Below are 23,873 nucleotides of genomic sequence, written 5' to 3'. Positions count from 1 at the left end.
GAGTCTGAAGCGTCTTTGCCATTTCTTGATGTTCTTTTTCCGAAAAAACCAACCTCACAGTTTTTCCTATTCCATGTACTGGTAACTCACTTACACAAACCGTTATCTCAATGCCCAGTCACATTATACCCCGCCCAACTTATTTCAGTTATCAACACTTTTATTTCCCGTTCCATAAGACTTGGCGACAAAAATCACAGGTCATCCAAAATCATTTCAATAAGGCAAACACTCCTACAAAACGGCTACCACAAAACCCAAATCAATCCTCCTCCTAAGTCCTAATCCCTTTTGGGATGTGGTGACACCATCAAAAGAAATCCCTAATGAACATAATGGTGTCTACGAAAGACCTTGTTTCAGTTGCCCACGTATATACATAGTACAGACAAACCGACGAATCCATAACTGTATTTTCGAACATTCTGTATCAGTCAAACATTCCGATACTACTTCAGCCCTAGCCCAACATCATATTTAGACAAGCCACAAAATAGATTTCGAAAAAGCAAGGTATTAATCTGCAAATGAACAAGCAGAATTGCTTATAAAGAGGAAGAAAAAGAAGAAGAAGAAATTTTGTGAACGTTTGTGCTTAGTGTCTCCCAAAAGTACGAGTATTATGTCTGATTAAAAAGATCCCACGATATCGTCTATTCCTCCAGATATTTTATGTACTGCAAAAACTGTAACCGTAGGATTATTGCCTACCAAGTCGAATGCGGTTTACGAAGCCTTTAAGATTTTAACTTTTACACTTCCGATGCGTAAAGTGCTCCACTTTTATGTATATGCGTAAAAGTAACATTTTCGTATTGTCAATCACGTCAAAATTAATACTTTTATGACGTTTGAAAAAAAAAATATATTTTTTGCACACTACCTTTTATTAAATTTCCAATTATTTCATTTCGATATGATGATAACACAATCATATTAATTTGTTTGATTTTTCGGTTTATTATGTCATTTTGTGTGACTGTAAAATTAAGTTAAATCTAGTTCAATGATTGTCGAACATGTACACTGATTAAATTTATAATCTGAAGCTCGTTTTGTTTGTTGTTTTAGCGAATTATCAATTCTATTTTAATAAAATTTTTATTTTTGATAAAGATTTTTTTTAAATAATTGAGCTTTGAAATTTTGTAATTAACAAGAATAGTTTTAAAGTTTTAGGTACAAATCTATTTTCGAGCTACTTTCTAAGTTTTTTGATATAAATATTTTTTGTTTGGATGATTTCCTGACATATTGAGGCTATATTTTTTCAACACAATGTTACAATTTCATTTTTAATCTGTGCAAAGTATTTTTATCTGAAAATGACGGTTTAGGTATCCTGAGACCCCCACATATTTTAAATAAAATTTATATTATAATATACACAGTACACCAATATAGCAAAGAGCCTGGAAGTTCGAAGATGATAAGAAAAGTAATCTGGCATTTTGGGGTGTGTTCTCTTCCCAACAGCGGCTCATACACATCTGAAAATTAGCATACTGGGTGCGACTAGTTTCTGATTGACTAAGTACCGATGGATAGTCTATAATATCACCGTTACTTAAATCAATAAATGAAAATGGTTTATCCGAATTACTAAAAACTCATCACAATAATAAAAATTTACAGAACAGGTACAAAACTAGATAAAAATAATGTAGCAAAATAAAAAAGCTTATGCAGAAGAGCTAACAAAATTATGTCAAAAAACTTATGGAGATATTTGACCCTGGTACATCACACTTATTTTTTAAGGCATGAACTTCACACTCGGGTCTCAGAAACCCAGAGCTGTTTTTTAGCAAAATAACAGAAAATGTGAATATTTAATGGATTTGGGAGAATATCTAATCTTAGTAGAATGTGTAGAAAAAAATTTAACCATGGTGTGGTATTTTACAAAGAGATATATTTGTTGAAATTCAAAAATAATATTCAAACATAAAACATTGTTATTAAAACAAATAAACATTAAATTGAAATTATCATCTACAAAATACACCTGTATAACTATCCTTGTAACAAAAAAATAAACTCTTTTGGTAATATAAGTCTTAGTTATTCTTAGCCAGGTCTTCAGTTCCTTGGATCTTAATGTTCGCATTCACAGCATAGCTGGGCTCTATGTTCCATGCAATATGGTCTGCGACACTCAGAACACGCAAAACTGGTTTTTCTATCTTTTCCTTTTGCACAAAAGCAGCATCAAACTTTTTTTGGTAAATGAACATCATGTTGTGGTGGGGGGACTTCAATTCCCAGAATTTCAGAAATTCTTTGCCGCAGTGTTTTTTGTAAAGTAGCCACGGTCAATCGTTCTTGTAACCATGGTTCGATTAGACTCATTCCTAACTGCTTTAGAAAAGATTTTCGGTTATTGTTTCTACTTTCCTTCCAGTGAGGAATTAAGAGAGAAAACAAAACCATTGCATTTATTACACTAGCATCAAGTATATTGAAAAAAACTCGTAGCGGCCAACGTTTGGTCTTCTGTGAGGTAGTGTAAGAATGGCAGAGCTGATCAAATGTATTTGTTCCTCCCTTCGTTTCATTATACGAATGTATAATATTGGGCTTACCCGTAATGACATTAAGAGAGTCATAAGAATGCAATGTTGACAGCAAAAGAACAATTTTGTTTTGTTTAGGAGTATATGAAACAAGAGTTTTATTTCTATCAAAAGCAAATAGCGATGTACCTACTTCTTTTTTTTTGAGGAATGTAGCAGGTATTTCTCTCTTATTTTTTCTCAAAGTACCTAGGAGAGTTAATTGATACTGTTCTAACATTTGTTCAGCTAAGGGAATTGACGTAAACCAATTATCAACAGTGAAGTTTCGGTTAGTTCCATATATTGGTTGTGAAAGTTTTCGAACATAATAAGCCGGTACTGATTCATTGTTTTCTGTGGTTACTCTTCCAACGTATGGAATTGCATTAAGCATATAATATGTTTTTGAATCATTTAGCATCATTATTTTCATTCCATACTTATCAGGCTTACTAGCCATGTAGATTCGAAATGGACATTTTCCTCTATATCCTACAAGCTGTTTATCTACAGTACAGTATTCGTATGGTGTATAGTACGATTTACAGTTAGTCACAAAAATGTCGAATAATTCTCGTATAGGTGCAAATTTATCCACTAATTTTCTTTCTGCTCTACTGTCCTTACAATCAAACCTCAGACATAAGGCTATAAATTAGAATCGCTGCTGTAACATCGTCGCCCGAAATATTCCATTTCCAAATTTTACTGACCAAAGTTCATCTAAGTTATGGTTAGATACTCGTAATGCACCTGCTAAACATAACAGCCCCATGAAAGCCTTCACTTCGGTTCTAGTTACTGGTCTTGTGTAACACTGCTGTCTAATATCATTGCATTTACGAATGACTTCTTCATTTGAGTGCAAAACAATAACATCTATCATTTGTTCGTTGAACAACAAATTCCAAGATTGTTCAGGAGATTAAACTGTGCTCGCTTCTCCTTTGGGGCCAGGTAAATGTATTACAATGTTTTCTCGTCTTGTACGACCCTGTCTTGCTGGTGCTTGTGTGGTCCACCAATGACCATTTTTCCCCAGAAAACTAGGAATATTTCTAACTGGTTCATCCACTATTTCGTCTTCATTGTCGCTTTGTTCACTGTTGCTGTCTGACAGTTGCTCTTCAACGTAATCTTTATCAGACTCGTCCCCTCTAAACATATCGTCTACGATGTCGTTTTCACTCTTATTCTCCCATAAATTGTCTGCCTCCCTCTGTAACTCTACCTCAGTTAAAGGAGGACGATTTTCTCTGCTAGTTGATGCCTTTACTCGACTATTTTCTCTACTAGTTGACGCCATTATATTAAAATAAATAAAAATAAGTTGAAACAAAATTATTACCGTAAACATCACCCTTGGGTCCGGGGTACCCATGCTTGTACTTCTGGAAATATCTTACCTCGTTGTTTCACTAAAATGCAGCGAATGACCCGTATTCCAACTCGGCTTACGACAGACTGAATTTACATAAAGTGATGACACACATAAACCACTCATGCGCATGTGACATTGCAATGAATGACTCTCTGGGTTTTTGTGGCCCAACAGTGCAGTTCCAGGGTTAAATTTATATTCTGTGAAAAAACAGCTTTAAAAACAAAAATATAAAATTGATAAAAGTACATACTAACTATACTAACTAATAAAACAGACATTTCATATGGAATTGTATACTACAATACCGATTTGGGAAAACGATATGCAGAAATGATTTCTGAGCCAACTGAATTTTGAGAAATAATATTGGAAATAAATAATACTATTTATAAATATATAATACCCATTTCCAACCACTAAAAATGGGGTTGAAGAAATATTAAAATCATTAAAAAATAAAAAGTTAACAGGACATGATAATATTAGATCTAAAACTTTAAGAGAAATAACAAAACAGATTTCAAAACCCTTAACGAAATAAATATTATGTCTTAATTTATGCATTTTCCAGATATATTAAAAACTGGACTTATTAAACCGCTATTCATATCTGGCGAAGAAAATATATTGTCAAAATTATAGGCGTATCACCCTAATCTCAAACATAAGCAAAATATTAAAAAAATAATTAAGATAAGACTTAATTTTTTTTTTTAAATTCAGTATACTGACTGAATGTAAGTATGGGTTTCAAGAAGAAAAATCCACTAAAGATGCAATCTGTGCTCTAACAGCTAACATCTACAAAGCTCTGGATAATGCAAGACCAGGTCTTTGTATGTTTGTAGATTTATCAAAGACATTTGACCCTGTTTTAAATAAAATACTGCTAAATATACTTAAACAATATGGTATTAGTGGGCTTGCATAAAATATCCTAGAAAGTTATCTTCTAAACAGGCCACAACATGTTTATATACATAGAGAAATTAGTAAGTGAAGAATTATATCCTATGGATATAATAACACTCTTGGACCAATTATCTTTAATATTTACATCAATGATCTATTTAGATTCAATATTACAGGTAAGATAAATTATAAGCTTTGCAGATGACACAGCTATTTTCTATGATGCAAATACGCAGTGTAAATTAAAAGGAAATACGGAATCAGATTTTGCTACAATTCACAAACGGTTTTAGTTTAATAAGCTTACTTTAAATGTTTTTTTTATTAAAAAGAAACATTGCCGCATCCACCAACAGGTTATTAGCGGCGTTACTCAGTAAACAAAACTTTAAATCTGATACAAAATATTAATTGACCTTAGGTAATTTAATAAGTTTTTTACGTGACAGTTTTCTCCTAATAAATCTGGTAGAGTATTTGGTATATTGTTTATTGAACGTTCTCTATGGTATTTTGGACACTCAATTAACAAATGGACGACGGTAAGAGGCGTAGCACATAGGTCGCACAGGGGGCGTTCACTGGCCGAAAGTAAATACGAGTGTGTGATCTTAGTGTGTTCTGTAGGCGCGTTAGAACCGTTTTAATAAACCGTGTACTAGCACTAGTTTTCCACTGTCGTGTGTCTGGTTTTAGCGATTTTAATTTAGATTGCGATAGAAACCATTCCCGCTGCCACTGACCAATCACTTTTTGTTTAAAAAACGTTTTGAGATCTTTACATACACTCTCATGCACCAATTTAGATTCCGCACCTGTTGCTGCATCACGAGCACTACTGTCTGCCTCTTCATTGCCGATAATTCCTATATGTGAGGGGATCCATATAAATTTAGGAGTTATGTGGTTCTCTTGGGCAATTTGTAGTTCAGTTTTTATTAGTTGCTCCAATGGCTGTTTAGGATACAGATGCTGTATTGCAAGAAGAGAGCTGAGCAAGTAGGTGAGAAACAGAGGTTTTGAAATTCTTAAGAGGTTTGCATGTTTTAGGGCACGGTACAAAGCAAACAGTTCAGCGGTGAAAACACTTGAGCTAGGCGCTAGTTTAAATTTGAAGGTAGATGTCGGAGTAACAAATGCACAACCAATGCCATCATTAGATTTAGAGGCATCGGTAAAGATGTTTGTGCAGTTAAGGTAGTCTCGTTCAAGAATTTCATTTAGTTTGTTTTTGATTAGTATATTGTTATTGCATTTTTTTGGGAACTCTATTAGAGAGGTGTTGCAATTTGGGATGCTTATTAACCATGGAGTCGGATGTTGGATGTTACAGTAAAATACATCTGGGATTGTTGTGTCAAAATTATTTAGAATTGATCTTACTCGTATGTAATAAGGTTTTCCAGTACGAGGTTTATTAAAGAGAAAGTCAAGATTATTTTTAGAAAAAGTATTTTCGAAGAATTGATGATTCTTATTAGCAGCTATAGAAAAAGCGTGTGAAAGTGCTAAAAGTGCCCGCCTATACTGTAATGATAGTTCTCCAGTTTCGGAATATAAGCTTTCTATGGGTGAAGTGTGAAAAGCTCCGAGAACGATCCGAAGTGTAGCATTGTGGATTGTATCTAACGGTTTTAGGGTACTCTTGGTTGCGGAGGCCTAAACAATTGAACCGTAATCGAGTTTGGATCTAATTAGTGTTTTATACAGAAGGAGTAGTGTAGAGAAGTCAGAACCCCAGAAACGATTTAATACGGTTTTAAATGAATTGATTTTTTTGTTGCATGTTAGCGCCAAGTGTTGTATGTGATTTTTCCAGGAAAGTTTTTAATCCAGCTACATACCAAGGAATTTCACGGAGTTTTGGAAGGGAATGATAATGCTGTGGAGATAAAGGACTGGTGTAATGGATGATTTTTTCATAAACACTATACCAGTTGTCTTTGTAACGGAGAATTCGAGTATCCTCTAATATTGTATGCGTGCAATTTTTTAATGATGTTGAATCTCCAACACGTATTTCACACAACACGGCTTTCTTTATATCGAAGAAAATAGCTATGCACATTTGATTCATTGCTAACGATTTTTGGACATTACTTTGTAAGTCTACGATATTGTCAATTACTGACCGGTTACGTCTGTAGCCGTTTTGTTCTGCTAAGAAGAAATGAGATTTTTCCAGTGTCCACATAAGCCGGGCATTGACTAATTTCTCCACTAATTTAGCCATGGCACATGTTATAGAGACGGGTCTGTATGATTCTGGATCAAGTCGAGGCTTTCTGAATTTTAAAAACGGCAAAATTGTGGTTTTTGCCCATTTTTGGATATTGTCGTTGTTGCCAAATTTGATTGAAAATTTGCAGTAGATTTTGTTTTGCTAAGATTGATAAATGCTTTAGAAATACAAAAGGAATATTGTCGGGTCCTGGACTTGAGTTTTTCATATCTTGTAAGAAGTTATTTAGTTCTATAATAGTAAGAGGTTGGATAGGAAGTTTTCGTGGGATTATTCTAGAGACAAGATGGTGCGTTCTTGCTTAAGCTTGTAGTCCCTAAAATTAATGTCATAGTTTTCGCTAGAGGAATATTGTTCAAAGGTGAAAGCAAGAGTTTTAGCAACGTCTTGTGAAGAAGAGTCCATGATATTGTTTATTTTAGGAGCTTAAATTGATGAAGAATACTTTAAACCGGAAATTTTCTTTACCCTTTTCTAAACTTCGTTAAACTATATTTTACTTTCTTCGGTTTTGTGCCGTTTAAACCTATTTAGAGCTTTTTTACTTTGCCGTATTGCTTCTTTGCAATCCTTATTCCACCATGGTACTGGAGTATGATTATGAATTTTTTTTGTTTTTTGAATGTAGAGTTCTGCACTTTTTAGTAACGTCATTAAAATTTGTGATTGTTCTATCGATATCACAGTAACTTATGTCACAGCTTTCCACGGAATTATCAATATATGTGAAAAACTCACTCAATCAGACTTTCCTGTTTTCCATTTTAAGACAAAGGTGTCTTTTGGTTTTGGTAGGCTGTTAGTATTGCAGATTTTTATGGGGTAATGGTCGCTGCCGTAGATGAACGACAACACTTCCCAGGATAAGCAAGAAGTTAAAATTGGATCACAGAGACTTAGGTCAATTGCCGAGGATTCTCCTGATGCTGAGTTGAACCTCGTGGGGGTTCCTTCATTAAGAAAATTTAAATTAACGTTATGTATTAGGTTTTCTATTATTCTTCCCATCTTATTTGTGTTAGAAGATCCCCATATTATATTGTGTCCATTAAAGTCACCGACGACTATACGTGGTGTTGGAATTTGGTGTATAAGGTGCAGTATATCTGCATATTTTACCTGTGGGTTGGGAGGAATGTAGATATTACACAGAAAAAATGACATTATGGAATCAATTTTAATGACTATAGCTTCTAAATTGCTTACTATGGAAAATAAATTTGCATCGAAAGATTTTTTTACTAATGTCATAACACCACCACTAGCATGATTAACAAGCATCCTGTCTTTACGGAAGCATATGAATTGTTTAGGACTGTATTTCTGTTGGGGTTTTAAATTGGTCTCTTGTAGACAGATTATGTCTGGACAGTTTTCGGCAATGATAATCTGTAGCATAGCCAAGCGATGGAAGAATCCATCGATATTTCATTGTATGATCGAGTTGAATGTAAGAAATAAAAAATTTTAATAAAAAACTCACTTTAAATGTGTATAAAATAAAATATTTGTCATTTACATCGTATGTAAGTAACCTATAGCCATCGTATTTGGAATTGTTTGTTTGATTAGAGAGTTGTATTTTGATTCATTGACCAGGTATTCGCTTGTTTCGTTTTAATTCGCTTATATTTCTTGAACATTTTGCTATAAAAAATTGATGATTTAAAAAAACCCACATTCTTTTTTCTTTTCGTCAAAAAGTGTTTCAAATGTAATAGGTGTCCTATAGTAAGTGGGGTGTTCTGATCACGAATCTGGGCTTAGTTTTTTTACAGTAGATTAAGTTTCCAGTTAAAGTGTGTTCATAGAAACTGGCAAAAATACTAAAAAAAAATTATTGAAACTATATTTACAATATGGTTACTATACTACATATTTAAATAAAATAGACATAGTATTATCCTTTACGCTCCATACACTCACAATTGAGAGCATCTTATTTATAAGTGACATTAGGTTTAAAATATCATTTTGCACCAGTTGCTCCTCTACGACACGATAGTGGGTGCACGTGTCTATCATATTGTCGCGGGAGATTACCGAAAATTTGCTTAGATCCGTATGATATTGTTGAGTGAATGGTAACGACTTTTTGTCAAGTGTTTTAATATGGCTTCTAGATAAGTATACATTTTTATTTGTTTTAAAATATTTATTTTGGTGGATAGTCGTCACAAATTGTGTATGTTTACCTATTTAGACAAAATCATTCAATACTAATTTGAGGTTACAAATCCACAAACGTGTTTTGAAGAACAACACGCTTGTGAGGGCTAGGAGTGAGCGGTGTCAATGTAAGTTTTGAAGTGTTTCACGTTTTTGTGGGCCCGGAGTAAATGGTGTAACAATGCAAAACAAAATAAATAATGATTCAGTGAACAAAACTGGTAACAAGGGTTTCTTTTTCAGGAACAACTAGAAAAGTTGACATGGCGAGATTGGCTGCTCATCCAGATGAAATCTACGAACTGCTGGATAAAATTGATTCCGATTTGGAAATTAAACTCGGAGATGATGACGACTGGGTACCGTCTGAATAGGAGAATTTGTCTGTACAAGATTGATAAAGATGATAACAAGACTGAAGAAAGTGATAAATCTGATGAAAGTGGAGACGAAAATAATTCCGCAGTTTCCAGTACTGTACAAAATCTCCAAAAATCATCAATGCTAAATTGGTGTAGAACTAATCCATTTAAAAATGAAAATATACCCGAAACAATACTTCCAGTTCCCACTAAAGTTTTAACACCATGGTGTTACTTTGAAAAGTATTTAGGAAACTCATTTTTTCAACTTTGTGCAGAACGTACTGCACAATTTTATTTACAAAAACACGGAGGGGAACTTAAACCCAAAGTAACTCCTGAAGAAATAAAAAAAATTTTTGGGATCCATGCAGTGATGGGTTGTTTAAAGATCCCTCGAATTCATTTATATTGGAGCAGTCGCTTTAAACTTCCTGTAATTGCGGATGCAATTCCAAGAGATAGGTTGTACCTATTGAGAGTTAATCTTCATATCGTGGATGTATGCACGGTAACAGAAGAAATTAAAAAAAATAATCGTGTTCGGAGAGTTCAGCCAATGATCGATTTAGTCAGAAGCCGATGTCGGGAATTAAAGAGAGAATCTGAAGCTACATTCTCAATAGACGAACAGATGATTCCGTTTCTTGGGCGATGTGCTTTTCGGCAATATATAAAAAATAAACCAAGACCTATGGGTTTAAAAAATTTCGTTTTATCAAAAAGTGATGGTACTATCCTAGATTTTAAAATATATCAAAGAACAAGTACCAATTTAAGAAATAAAGAACTGGGACTCGGACCGTCAGTTATTCTTAGGCTAGTGGAAACGTTACCGGTTAATAGCTTTGTATTCTTCGACAGATATTTTTCGACGATACCATTGTTGCTCAAATTATCTGAGCTACAAATACATGTCACAGGAACTATTATGAACAATCGTTTTAAAGGATTTACATTTAAAACAGATGTATCACCAAATGGAAAGATAATAAATCCGTTTTAATGGCATCTACGGCTTTTGGCCAAGAACTCACACATTTAGTCAAACGATGGTATAAAGCTAGTTCTAGTTGTGTAGAGGTTCCATGTCCAAACATAATAAAAATTTACAACGAAAAGACAGGTGGAGTTGATATCTGCGATCAGATGATGGAGTGTTATAGAACTTTCTTTAAAATTCGCAAATGGACATTGAAGGTAATTCTACATCTATTTGATTTAGCTATTGTTAACAGTTGGATGGAATACCGTCGCGACTGCCCAAGTAACAAATACAAATCAAACGATATTAAAGATTTATTATCCTTTCGCTTAGAACTAGCAGATTATTTGTTATGTGGAACGAAAAGTCCAAATATAGAAAACGGGAACACAGAAGATGAACATGAAGACCCTCGTCTAAAGAAAATGAGACCTACCTTGCACTGACAAAAGATATGATGGTTTTAATCACTGGCCTGCCTTGGAAGATCAAAAAATCCTTTATGTTGCAGATTGGAATCCTGTAAAAGTAGGTCAAGAGTTTCATGCAGCAAATGTAGAGTTTATCTCTGTATGAGCAAAAATCAAAATTGTTTTTTTAACTTTCACAACAAATAATGTGTTAAAAATATAAAAGGTTATTAACATTTGTAATAAATGACAATGTGTATACAATATTACTAATAAAGGTTGTAAAATGTTGTAATTTATTTGTTTTGTTTTCTAGGGGGAGTAGTCATACACTCCCAATACTCAAAAATGTGTTAGTCACATAATTGTGCATATCATGCATATACTCCTGGGAAACACAATCGTGAGTATCAATAAAATCTGTCAAAGTGACATAGCAAAATTCTGAAAAAAAAATAGTATATCTCTTTGTTCCCATATAAATTGAAAAATAGACTGAACAACTTTATATGTCAACTTACATTGTTTCGGAAGTGTAAGGGTTATACTAAAATGTTTACTATAGATGTACTAAGTATGTTAAATAAATACTTTTAACGCAATTTACGAAATATAAATAAGGTACTTGTTTGATTTAGTACAAAATATCTCACAAGGTTTTTAAATTTTGTGAATAATCTTGACGTAATGGCGAACACCAAAAATCATGTCGGCCTGTGGTAATTTAATATAATTCGAGACCTAGGTCACTTAAAAAGACTGCATGGGTCAGTATCTAACTGAATGACGTAACGAAAACTTAATGAAGAAACCCTTTAGCTTTAGTACATTAAAGTTTATGTAAATAAGCAAGTTACCGTTCTAGAAAAAGACGAAGAAAGACATTAATTCTGCGTGCCTACTGCTTTCAGGTAATTTTAAGTAGGCGTAAGTAAAACAGATGTTATAATACTTGTCGTATACCGAATTGTTTAAACCAGTAAAAAGTACCCACACAAGAGCTAACTGTTGTTTTTTACTACATATTTGTAACCCATTTCACACGATTCATTTATTGGAAGTAGACAATGGCCGAGAATTATTTTATATAATGGAAGTTTTTATACAAAATGCCGTTTCATTGAAACTAATTGTTATTAGTATCTGGAATGAAATCGGTTACTTTATCGGGTGATCTTTAGATGATCTCTAAACGTGTGAGTTTTTCTTATGTATATTTATTTAACTCTCAGAATAGATTAAAACGATGTGTAGTTTTTCGAATGTAAATATATGGCAGTTGAAATTCGCCAAATAATTTTCTTGTTTAAAAGATTTTAATGCATTTTTTAATAGATTAAGCTATTTAGCATATAATTTTGGTTCGTAACTAAAGTGCTTATTACAAGCATTTTGCTTTTTGCTTTTGTTTTGTGTAATCTTAACACACATAACTTAATTTATCTCTTTTAAAACCAAACACAACCAAGTAAAATTTTAGAAACACTAAGGGCAAAGTGATGAACAAAACAAAAGTGATCTTGTGGTGATTGTAACATAACATGACATGAGAATCAAAGAACATCTTAATAACACAGATAAATCAAACTTTGCACAACACATTAAATTTAATAGTCATTCCTTCTCTTCTACTCTTGTCGTCAGAGACGAAAATGCCACTGAACCTCTAAAAAGCATACGAACAAGCTGAATTTTGCTAAGCGTATTAATTTTGGCACCCCAAAAATATGCAAAAAAGTTTACCACTTTTACTTCCAAGCTTCCCCCTCAAACTCCATTCGCAGAGGGGGTAAAAACGAAAAAAATAGATTTACCAAGAATCTGTACACTGTAGAAAAAAATGTTTCAAATAAAAAATATAGCTGAGGTAACTTTAAACAAAAATGTTTATAAGCATTTTTTGAGTAGAATGAACCGTTCTCTTAAAAACAAGGCCTGAAGCGAACGTCGATTTTGCATGTCAGTTACGCGCGCGAAATCAATGTTCAATAAAATTTGTATCAGCTCGACGGTAAAAATTCAATATCTTTTAAGGCAAGTCATCTATCGACAAAAATCAAGATGCATTTTAACCGTTATGTCAATACCCAAGTACTTGATACGGGAGTCTACAACCGTGCTACCCAGGTACCCGGCATTGTTTCGGTAAACTTCGCTTGTACATTCCGAAAATAACAGACAATTGGGATTTTTCTTTGTTTGCTATCAGTGTTTATTTAACTGTGCTTACAAGTTAATATTTTTGTGACTATATGCGTGTTTTATGTTGTAATTACTTGTAATAATGGCAAGAAGAGAAGTGAGTGCTAGCGAATTTAGAAGGTAAGTTATTACTGTTTATTTTTACAATGTTTTATACATAGATCATTCAATTTTAGAATTACGTATGAAAAGCAACAGAAGTACTTGCAACAATTTATAGACGATATAGATGAGGAAGTAGACAAAAATATCGAAAACCAGGAATCAGATGAGGACTATGTTTCGCAAAGCAAACCGGATGGAGATGAAGCTTCTGACGTAGAGGACGTTTTTACTGATATCAATAATAAGATTGAAATCGATACCGACGGCGACGATAGTAGTGATGAAGATTTTGACGATTTTCAAGAAAGTTCTTCCCAAAGTGATGTTCTGGTTGCAAAAGATAAAACGATTTGGTAACGAAAACCGTTTACTGCAAGTCGAACACTGAAACGTAACCTTTTGCGTAAAAAAACGGGCCCAGTACGTTCTACTAAAACTCTTTCGATTAGAGATACATTCAAATGTGTTTTCAGTGACGTAATGTGTGACATAATTATACGCGAAACCAATCGAAAAGCTAATAGCGTTTGTGAAAAGTATAATGTTGAAAACCCCGACAAACCTCGAAATGTTTGGAAGTCACTCACAACAGAAGAATTTGATGCATACTTAGGTATTCTTATTACAGCAGGAGTACGGCATTCAAATTCAGAGCACTCGAAAGATTAATGGAAAACAGACTCTCGTCCTTTGTACCGAGCAAGTATGGGCATAAATCGCTTTTGGAGCATCAGCAGATTCTTACGGTTTGACAATGGCAAAACACGTGCAGAACGTTTGCAAAATGATAAAGCTGCAGCTATTACAGATATATTCCATCTTCTCAATGATAATTTACGTCGTAACTATGTACCGTCGGATTCTCTTACTGTGGATGAACAGTTATTTCCTTTTAGAGGTAGGACACGTTTCACGCAATATATGCCAGCAAAACCTGCCAAGTATGGCATCAAGGTTTGGTGGGTTTGTGACGCCAATAATTCGTATCCACTTACTGGACAAATTTATACTAGAAAAAATTCGACTGGACGTAAAACTAATCAAGGTGAACGCGTAGTAAAAGATTTGTGTTACCGATACAAACATTCTGGACGAAACATAACAATGGATAATTTTTTCACAACTCTTCCACTAGCCCGTCTCCTGTTGTCTTGGAATTTATTATTAGTTAGTACTTTGAAAAGAAACAAACCATATATTCCACAAGAAATGCTGCCTTCGCCAGAGCGTGAGCCTGAATCGTCATTACACGGATTCAGTGCAGATCGTGTTACTATTTGTTCATATGTACCAAAAAAAGAAAAAAAGCGTTATCTTGCTGTCAACAATGCATGACAACGATAATGTAAGTGGCCCAAAAAATAAACCTGAAATAATTCAGTTCTATAATACAACTAAAGGAGACGTAGACAACATGGGCAAAATGGTTTCTCATTATTCCACTAAACGCAGAACTTTGCGTTGGCCATTAGCCTTCTTTTACAATATCCTAGACGTAGCTTGCCTAGCAACCTATATAATTTATACAGAGAATAATCCACAGAGTTCTACTGAAACCAGTAAGCGTAGAATTTTTCTACAAGACTTAGGGAAACAACTAGTGATGCGTGCAATTTCTGCTAGATCTAAAGTACCAAATGTATACCGAAATTTTTCATCAAGGTCAGGAATTGAGTGTATTTTAGGAAAACCTCTACCTACAGATTCAAGTAATACTGCAGAGTCATTACCACTTCGAGATTCCACTGGACGCCTCAAAATTGTTGGAAACTGCTACATTTGTATGTCTTTAGCGAAAAAGCGGCTAAGAAAGACACAAAAATCATGTAATGTTTGTAATCGTCCACTATGTAACGAACACTCAGTAAATATAAGTAAGTGTGGACAATGTGTTTAAAATGTAACTTTTATTTACGTTTCCATATCACTTTTATTATAAAAAAAACTAGACAGAGCTTCATAATTTACTAAACATTAGTGTTACCCGTGTGGCACGGGTGGACGTAATGGTGTAAAAACTTTGACAGGTAATTTTAATATATTATATGCATTTTTTCTTTGGTTTTTATTATAAATCTCTTCGTTCTAAATAATTTTAGGAATAACTAGAAGCTCGAATAAAAATATTTATACTATCGTCAATGATTCAGATAAAACAATTACCAAGGATACCCAGGTACCTGGGTATAGACATAAAGGTTAAAGGTGAAAAGTTCAGATTTTTGCGATTTTTATTAATATCACGAGATCAGTATAATCTATCCCTTTTATTGACTAGGCCCTACTAAAGTAACTTAAAGCTCTAGTAATCGAAACTAGACTAAGTTTCGATTACTAGAGCCTAACTTGAAAAACCTATAGTATGAAATTTTAGTTTTAACTTTTGGCAACAAATGTGACGTATTTGAAATATGCTTAAAAAACACTGGATTTAAACTTGCACACAACAAACCATCTAAAACATTTAAAACTTTATTTTCAATTACACTAGTACGTTTTTAAAAAGAACAAAACTCTGCAATTAACTACACCCAAATTCGTCTTCTTAAATACATTTCCCGTGGCGTGTGATCGTTTGTAATGTAAAATATTAAATTCTGCGTTTTTTATTCATATTTTAAATGCCTCATATTTGTTACCACAATTCAAAATTAAAATTTTATGTCATAGGTTTTAAAAATTGATCTCTAAAAATGGAAATTTTACTACAACTTGTCAACGAAAGACACGGTAGAAATCGCGATACGTTTATTTATTTCACACCTGTATAAAATCTGAGTTTATTTGCGGCAAAGTACAAAAACTGTATACGTAAGCTAAACTCTTTACCTTTAAACCGCATTTTGATTTTTGTCGATAAACCACAATCAAAAGTTATCGAATTTTTACCGTCATGCTGATACAAATTTTATTGAACATTGATTTCGCGCGCGTAACTGACATGCAAAATCGACAGTCACTTCAAGAGTTACTTCTAAGAGAACGACGGTTCATTCTATACTAAAACAACTTTTAATTGAAGGTGATTACTTGGCAACATCGCACTTAAAGCGACGAAATTAAATTCCACTTATCAACGTTGCAGGGGTGTACCATAATAATATTTTAATTATTTACTTAAACACAGTAAAATTTTATTATTATTATAGAGAACCTAATACAGTACTATTCACTGACGCTAGTGAAGAGGAGAATGAACAAATTTTAGAGGTAAATCCATATAAGTATAAAATAAAACGTAAATTGAGACTAGTATACTTTATAATAAAATTTCAGCTCTTGAAAAACACATCAGAAATAATCAACCAGATTGTTTCAGATGTGTTGCTAAAGATCAAACTGAGTGGTTATCACAACCTTTTCCGAATGGACGAACACGAGTTCAAAATTTAGTAAACGGACCACTACACAGAGTTCAACTTCCACCTGAAACACACATTAATGAACCAATAGATACATTTCGCTTATATTTGACTAAAAATATTATGGATGATAATGTCCGTTACACCAATCTAGAAGCAAAATCGTGTGTTGCAAAATAAACGATGGAAGTCCTGTGATAGAATTGAAATTTATGCTTTCTTTGGTCTTCTGTTCACCGCCGGGCAAGCAAGTATGGAATAAAAATATTGTGAGCATATGAAAAGTTTTGATGAAATACGAAAACTCTTTTACCGACTATGAGCATTATAAAACATTGAGCTGATTAAGAATAAGAACTAGAAATTCTGGAACTTCTCCTTTGTTACCAATTTCTAATAAACCATTGTGCATACCAGCGAATAAACCACAACATCTAAAAGACATGTTACCTTACGTTGAGGAGAGTAGTCGTCCGTATTACCTTCAGTTTCTCAATACTTTGACTACATCATCAACTGCAACAGATAACTTTATTGCAGATGAGGAGTACGATCAAGATAATGATTGTGAGCATGCATTTATAATATAAAAAAAATCTCTACAAATTATTGCAATTTTGTTATGCCTTAATTGGGCAAAAGTCACATTTTCGTTTATTTTTTTTTATATTTTAAAAGGGCCAATGTCATATTTGCCATAACAAAAAACAAATGTGGGTCAGTTTTACTGATTCCAAACATTCTGTAATCGATGTAAGAATGACAAGACAATATATAAAAGTGTTGTACTATAAAAAATATTAGTAATAACTGTAGTTTATTCTGTACAAGAATTTTCCAAGGCAGTTTCCCAAAAACAGCATTTGATGACTTTGGCCCTTTTAGAACCAAGCTCCTGATATTAAATAACATATCAAATATAGAAAAGTATTAAATATTTAGTACTTACAATATTGTCACAAACTGAACAATAAACTTTGTCCATATCCATTATTAACAAATTAAACAAGCTTGACTGACGATGCTTAAGTTTTCACTTTCACTTTGGAAAACAAAATAGTTTGCAAAAAGACAATGCTATTCATAGCCCACGCAATAAACATTTTAAATAACCTTTTATTACAGGATTATAAACGGTTACCCTCTACAACGATACCACAATTGGTACTATCGGTATCGTATGTCGTATCTATTGGTACTATCGGTAATATTGAAATAAAATGAATATTAGAATTTCCAGTTACTTAGTTATACCAATATCTACGGTTGGATAAATATTATTTAAAATCCACAACTCGAAATAAATTGACGTTTTTATATAAATATGCAAAATCCCCAGATATTTGCATGAAATTTCCGAAATATGCAATATATGCATTTTGAATATTTGTCTAAGTCTGCATATGAATATTTTAGAAGGCCTTGAGATATCCAAAGAAATGAAACTGAACCCTGATTGTTGTTTAAACACACAAATTAATCTCAAATGCAATTATAAAATTCTTTTTAAATTATTGTGGGGGACTTTCGATGAAGAAGAGTGACCTCATGCAATCTTAAAAACTTTATTCTACTTTTTAAATTCCATTACTAATTTATATAACTTATTTGACAAGTTAGTCTTCATTGCAACAAGAAAAAAATGTAAATTGTTACTTAAAATTTTTATAATTCCAATCAAGAGCTACAATATTTTAATACACTTAAGTATCATACTTAGAAACATTGCAATCAAGTTTTTTCTTTATATTTAAATAATTTGAGTTGTTGTTTTGGAGATAACTTGTCGATTGAACTTACTTTGAGCTTAAGTCAATTTTCAACATATTAATTATTATGATGCTATGCAAACCAAGATATATAATACTTAATTCAAGACAATCTTCGATAAATTTCTTATTTCATTACGAATTTCAATTCATCAATTTTTTTTTAATTTAATAATCTTAATTTTCTATATATGACAATGTCAATTAATCATTTAAAAGGCTGGCATTCGATTCGTCTCATTATGTATGCTGCTTAAAATTCCAATAAATGGTCGGCTTATGATACCCGTACCATAACCAAATTTTTAATGTGTTTTTTGTTGTGTAAGGAGTCCTTCTTTTTCATGTGCCTTGTCCGTTTCGAACGTTGGCAATCAACATGGCTATTCTGACTTTGCTTACGGCAGATCTGAATAGTTCAGCAGATGACAATCCGAACCATTGCAGCAAGTTTTGGAGCCACGAGTGTCTTCTCCTCCCTGGACTCCTTCTGCTGTCTATTTTCCCTTGAACGATCAGCTGTAGTACTCTATATTTATTATGTCTCATAACGTGATTCAAGTATTCCAACTTTCTTTTCTTTATATTTATTCCTACCTCTCTCTCTCTTTACCTATCCGGCGTAGGTAGTACCTCTTCGTTGGTCACGTGCTCAGTCTAGGATATACGTAATATACGTCGGTAAGCCCACATTTCGAAGGCCTCTACTTTTTTCATCAATGTTGCGGTCATTGTCCACGCCAGGACAGGGACATTATAAGGAGTCCAGTAGTCTTTGTTGTGTTTCTCCAATGAAATACTTTAGCATAGAACCAGCTTTAAAAACTTTAAACTAATTATTTATATCATTGTTCTATTGTAGCAGAACTCTGAAGATGGCTTTCTAAGCCGAAAGCGCTTAGCTAGACAATAAACTTGTATACAACTTCAAACATACTCTTCTATTCAATTTTTTGATTTGTAGTACGAGCCCCTTTCCATATCAGTTGGCCCACTTATGGAATAAGTCGATTACCATAAACAAATTATACTCGGCATGTTTTTATAAGTTCCCATTTTAATTAATATGGCATTATTATTAATATTTATTAAAAACAATACCCTTAAGGTTTTTTATTTATTGTCAATATACGTTGATTTTTTCATAATTACGTTCAATCCAAAGGTAGCTATGAATAAATGACATCAAAACAATAAAATTGTCAGTTAATGTCAAATGTATTTTGTAGTATTGTAAAGCTTTTTGCCGTTTGTGGATTGTGCAATGGGTCAAGGTAAAGTTATCAATGAGAAAATTAGTTCAATCATTATTAGATTTTGTAACTTTAGACAATCCAATTCGGAAATTGCGAATATGTTGTAATTGTCACGCTATAGTGTAAGAAATATACTCAGAAAAAGTAAAATAACTGAAGCAGATTGAAGGGCATTAAGACGCGTTATAGTAAAAAAATCGACGAACAAATTATATGAAATTAAGCGTTTTATGAAGTGACGTTATTGAAAGACACGTTTCTATATCAACATGTCACCTAGTGGCCCAAAAATTAGAATTTTGTACTTACAAAGTAATTTATATAGTTGAAAAAAAATAGTACCAATTGTTTTTAATAAATTTCGTTTTATTTTAGGCTAAGAAAAAACCACTTTTAACATTACAACAAAAAAAAAATAGACTAAGATGGTAAAAATAGCATAAAGATTGGACTCAGTCGCAATAGTATTTAAAACAATGGAGTGATGAATCCAGATTTGAAGTGTGTGTTGAAGACAGTAGGAGTCGCGTCCTTGATCGTAATCATAGCATACCACTTCTGGAATGGGTTTCTAACAGTCCCGACTTGTTCCCGATAGAGACTTTGTGGCGCGAAATGAAAAAAGGTTTGAGAAAACATCCTGCCAAGTCCATCAAGGAATTGAAGGAAAAATTGCAAGAAATATGGGATTCGTTTACATCAGAATTTTGTCAGAACTTGGTAAAAACTATGCTTCGAAGAATTGTGGGTGTCATTAAAAATAAAAGGGATGTAACTCAGTAGTAAATTTTTACATTTTCTTTTGTTACTATTACATATTCTATGTGTTTTTTTTTAATTTATTCTTATTCTGTTTAATCAATAGTTTTCATTACATTATAAAATATTTTCTATAATTAGGAAATTCAAAAATGTTATTCAATGCATTAAAACTTCTAAAATTTACGCTGCGATTTTATTATTGTTCTCTAAAATTTAATTTTTTTTATCAATCTAACGTTGAGTTAACTGATATGGAAAGGGGCTCGTAAGTGTGTACAGAAACATATCGGTAATTTTATTTCATAAAATATATTCCTTTTGTGATCGCCTCTCGGCAAATGGAAAACATAGACAGTGTTCGTGTTATGAGAATACTACAGAAAATTTTAAATAAATTTTTCTACCTAAAAACTGTTTCTTCTGAAAAATTTAGTCGTTTTTAAGCGGATACATTTTACGTGGTAAAGCTAGGCAAAAAATGAAAAAAATATGTGTATTTCAAATGGTATTAATGTAGTCCCTAAACATATGCATGATCAATTTTCAATGTTACTGCGCTGTGTCCATGTCCGTATTTCATTTTTTCCCAGTAATCCATGTTTTTTTTAATTTTTAAAACAGCATTTGGTATATAAGCAGAAACTTTAAACAAGAAGTTCATTTTACAATTTGTGGTGGATTTCAAATATGACATTTAATAAAATCTATATTGCTATATAAATAAAACTATTTATTTAAAAAAAAATTAATAAATCTTATCTATGTGGGAAAACACAAAGGGTTTGTTGCTTAAAAAATTAACTGGTATTTAAAAAATGTATTTAAAACTTAATAAAAAAATAAAGCTTACTTTTCCTCCGATGACAGACCATCGTCCTTTCTTTCCAAATGATTCACATAATGCGATAAATCTGCATTAATATCACCAGCACCCTCGGGCTGTAGCTGGCAATGATCCAGGCATCCATGCCTACATATCTCCACCTTGCATTTAATGTGAACACTAAGAGCATCAGGAAACTTAAAGGCATGGAAGAATGCATATGTAATAACCGACGCTCTTTCGTCGGCACCCCGAGCCTTCAGGAACCTGCTGATCATTTTCGGCCTAAGAACGCAACCAAATTCGTCCGATAATTGAATCACGTGGCCGGTTCCGTCGGAAGCTACGCAGGATTTGACCCGCATGTCGAATTCTCCTGAAAAAAATACATTTGTATGTCAAACTCTAAAATAATTACATTCAATGAAACTGGAAACTATTGCACAATGTTCTTGAAACTTTTTTTGTTTGTGTCATTAAGCAAATCCGATCTGTAGCCGAGCAGTCGGCTGTAAATGTAAATTTTTGGGATACATAAGTCCAAGAATAAAGGTCAAACAAATCACTCGTGTTTTATTTCGCTTTGTAGCTTACAGTCAAATCATTTTAATCAAGTAAAGTTCTACTAGCAAATATACACGGTGTATACCGCTGCGTACCCCAATAAACTTCAAAGCTCCGTATTCTAACGTTGTCAGCAAAGACTATATATATATATATATATATATATATATATATATATATATATATATATATATATATATATATATATATATATATATATATATATATATATATATCTCCGTATTCTAACGTTGTCAGCAAAGACTATATATATATATATATATATATATATATATATATATATATATATATATATATATATATATATATATATATATATATATATATATATATATATATATATATATATATATATATATATATATATATATATATATATATATATATATATATATATATATATATATATATATATATATATATATATATATATATATATATATATATATATATATATATATATATATATATATATATATATATATATATATATATATATATATATATATATATATATATATATATATATATATATATATATATATATATATATATATATATATATATATATATATATATATATATATATATATATATATATATATATATATATATATATATATATATATATATATATATATATATATATATATATATATATATATGAAAATTACTGAGTTCTCGGGAAGAACCGCGTTGAGAATTTAAAACTCGACGTTTCGGCACCCATTTTGGAGCCATTATCAAGAGGGATACGGTTCGGTTCGAGTTCGGGGTCTCAATCTGCCTACTCCCCTCACTCGAGACGTACCAGTATCGTGTTCTATATTGCAAGAACTGTCTCTCGGCACTGAGGTCTCAATCTGCCTACTCCCCAGTGTCGAGTGACAACCGGTCTTACCCTGTGTGGCTGCTTTTATACTCGCTGTATGCGCGGGAACGGTATGCGCTGACGTGGTCTGAACTGACGTGGCCTGAGCGGTGTGGGCGGGAGGTCGCTGAAGAAGGGGTCGCCATGTTGCCGGCAATCGTTTCGCGTCATCGCGCGTGTTCAAGCTGTGAGGCCGTTTTTCGATTTCGATAGCTTCACGAATGATTCTCGCTTTTAATGAGCGGATGGGAGCGATGGTTTTTGCTTTTTCGAAATCTATTTTGTGGCCTGTCTGAATATGATGTTGGGCTAGGGCTGAAGTGGTATCGGAATGTTTGACTGATAGAGAATGTTCGTAAATACGGTTATGGATTCGTCGGTTTGTCTGTCCTACGTATGTACGTGGGCAACTGGAACAAGGTATCTCGTAGACACCATGGTCTTCATCGGGGATTTGGTCTTTTACGGATCTAACGAGATTGGACAATTTGGAGTGAGTGGTGAAGATGGTTTTGATATTAAGAGGGATAAGAGTTCTACTGATCTTGTCAGTGACACCTTTAATAAAAGGTAGAAAGATTTTGGGTTGATCCGGCGGCAAGGTTTCTTTTTTGGATGGAATGGGGTTTAGAAGTTTTTGAATGCTTCTATTGATTTGGGTTTTGTGGTAGCCGTTTTGTAGGAGTGTTTGTCTTATTGAATTGATTTCGGATGACCTGTGATTGTTGTCGCTAAGTCTTATGGAACGGGAAATAAGAGTGTTGATGACTGAATTAAGTTGGGCGGGGTGATGATGTGACTGGGCATTGAGATAGCGGTTTGTATGAGTGGGTTTCCGGTACACGGAATAGGAAAAACTGTGAGGTGGATTTTTCTGAATAAGAACATCAAGGAATGGCAAAGACGCTTCAGACTCAACTTCCATCGTGAATTGAATGCTGGGATGTATTCCATTCAGGTGGGAGAGGAAGAGATCTAATGTGTCTTTACCATGGGGCCAAATGACAAAGGTGTCATCAACGTACCGTAACCAGCAGGTGGGTTTGAGATTTGACGAGGACAAGGCTACTGTTTCGAAATGTTCCATGTATATATCTGCTATTACGGGAGAGAGGG

At 33.0% G+C, this 23,873-nt stretch overlaps 1 protein-coding gene across 1 annotated transcript in view; it reads right to left on the bottom strand.

Moving 5' to 3' along the window:
• Nucleotides 1-23,873, bottom strand: part of m (zona pellucida domain-containing protein miniature) — a 360,187-nt gene that overhangs the window by 74,184 nt on the left and 262,130 nt on the right. The window contains exon 5 of the mRNA XM_072540065.1: nucleotides 21,329-21,677. Within this exon, the coding sequence (XP_072396166.1) occupies nucleotides 21,329-21,677 (349 nt within the window). The remainder of the gene's footprint in view (nucleotides 1-21,328; nucleotides 21,678-23,873) is intronic.

The sequence above is a fragment of the Diabrotica undecimpunctata genome, chromosome 1 (assembly GCF_040954645.1).
Source record: "Diabrotica undecimpunctata isolate CICGRU chromosome 1, icDiaUnde3, whole genome shotgun sequence".
Lineage (NCBI taxonomy): Eukaryota > Metazoa > Arthropoda > Insecta > Coleoptera > Chrysomelidae > Diabrotica > Diabrotica undecimpunctata.
Note: the sequence above shows the minus strand (reverse complement) of the source record. Positions and strands in the feature narration are given on the sequence as shown.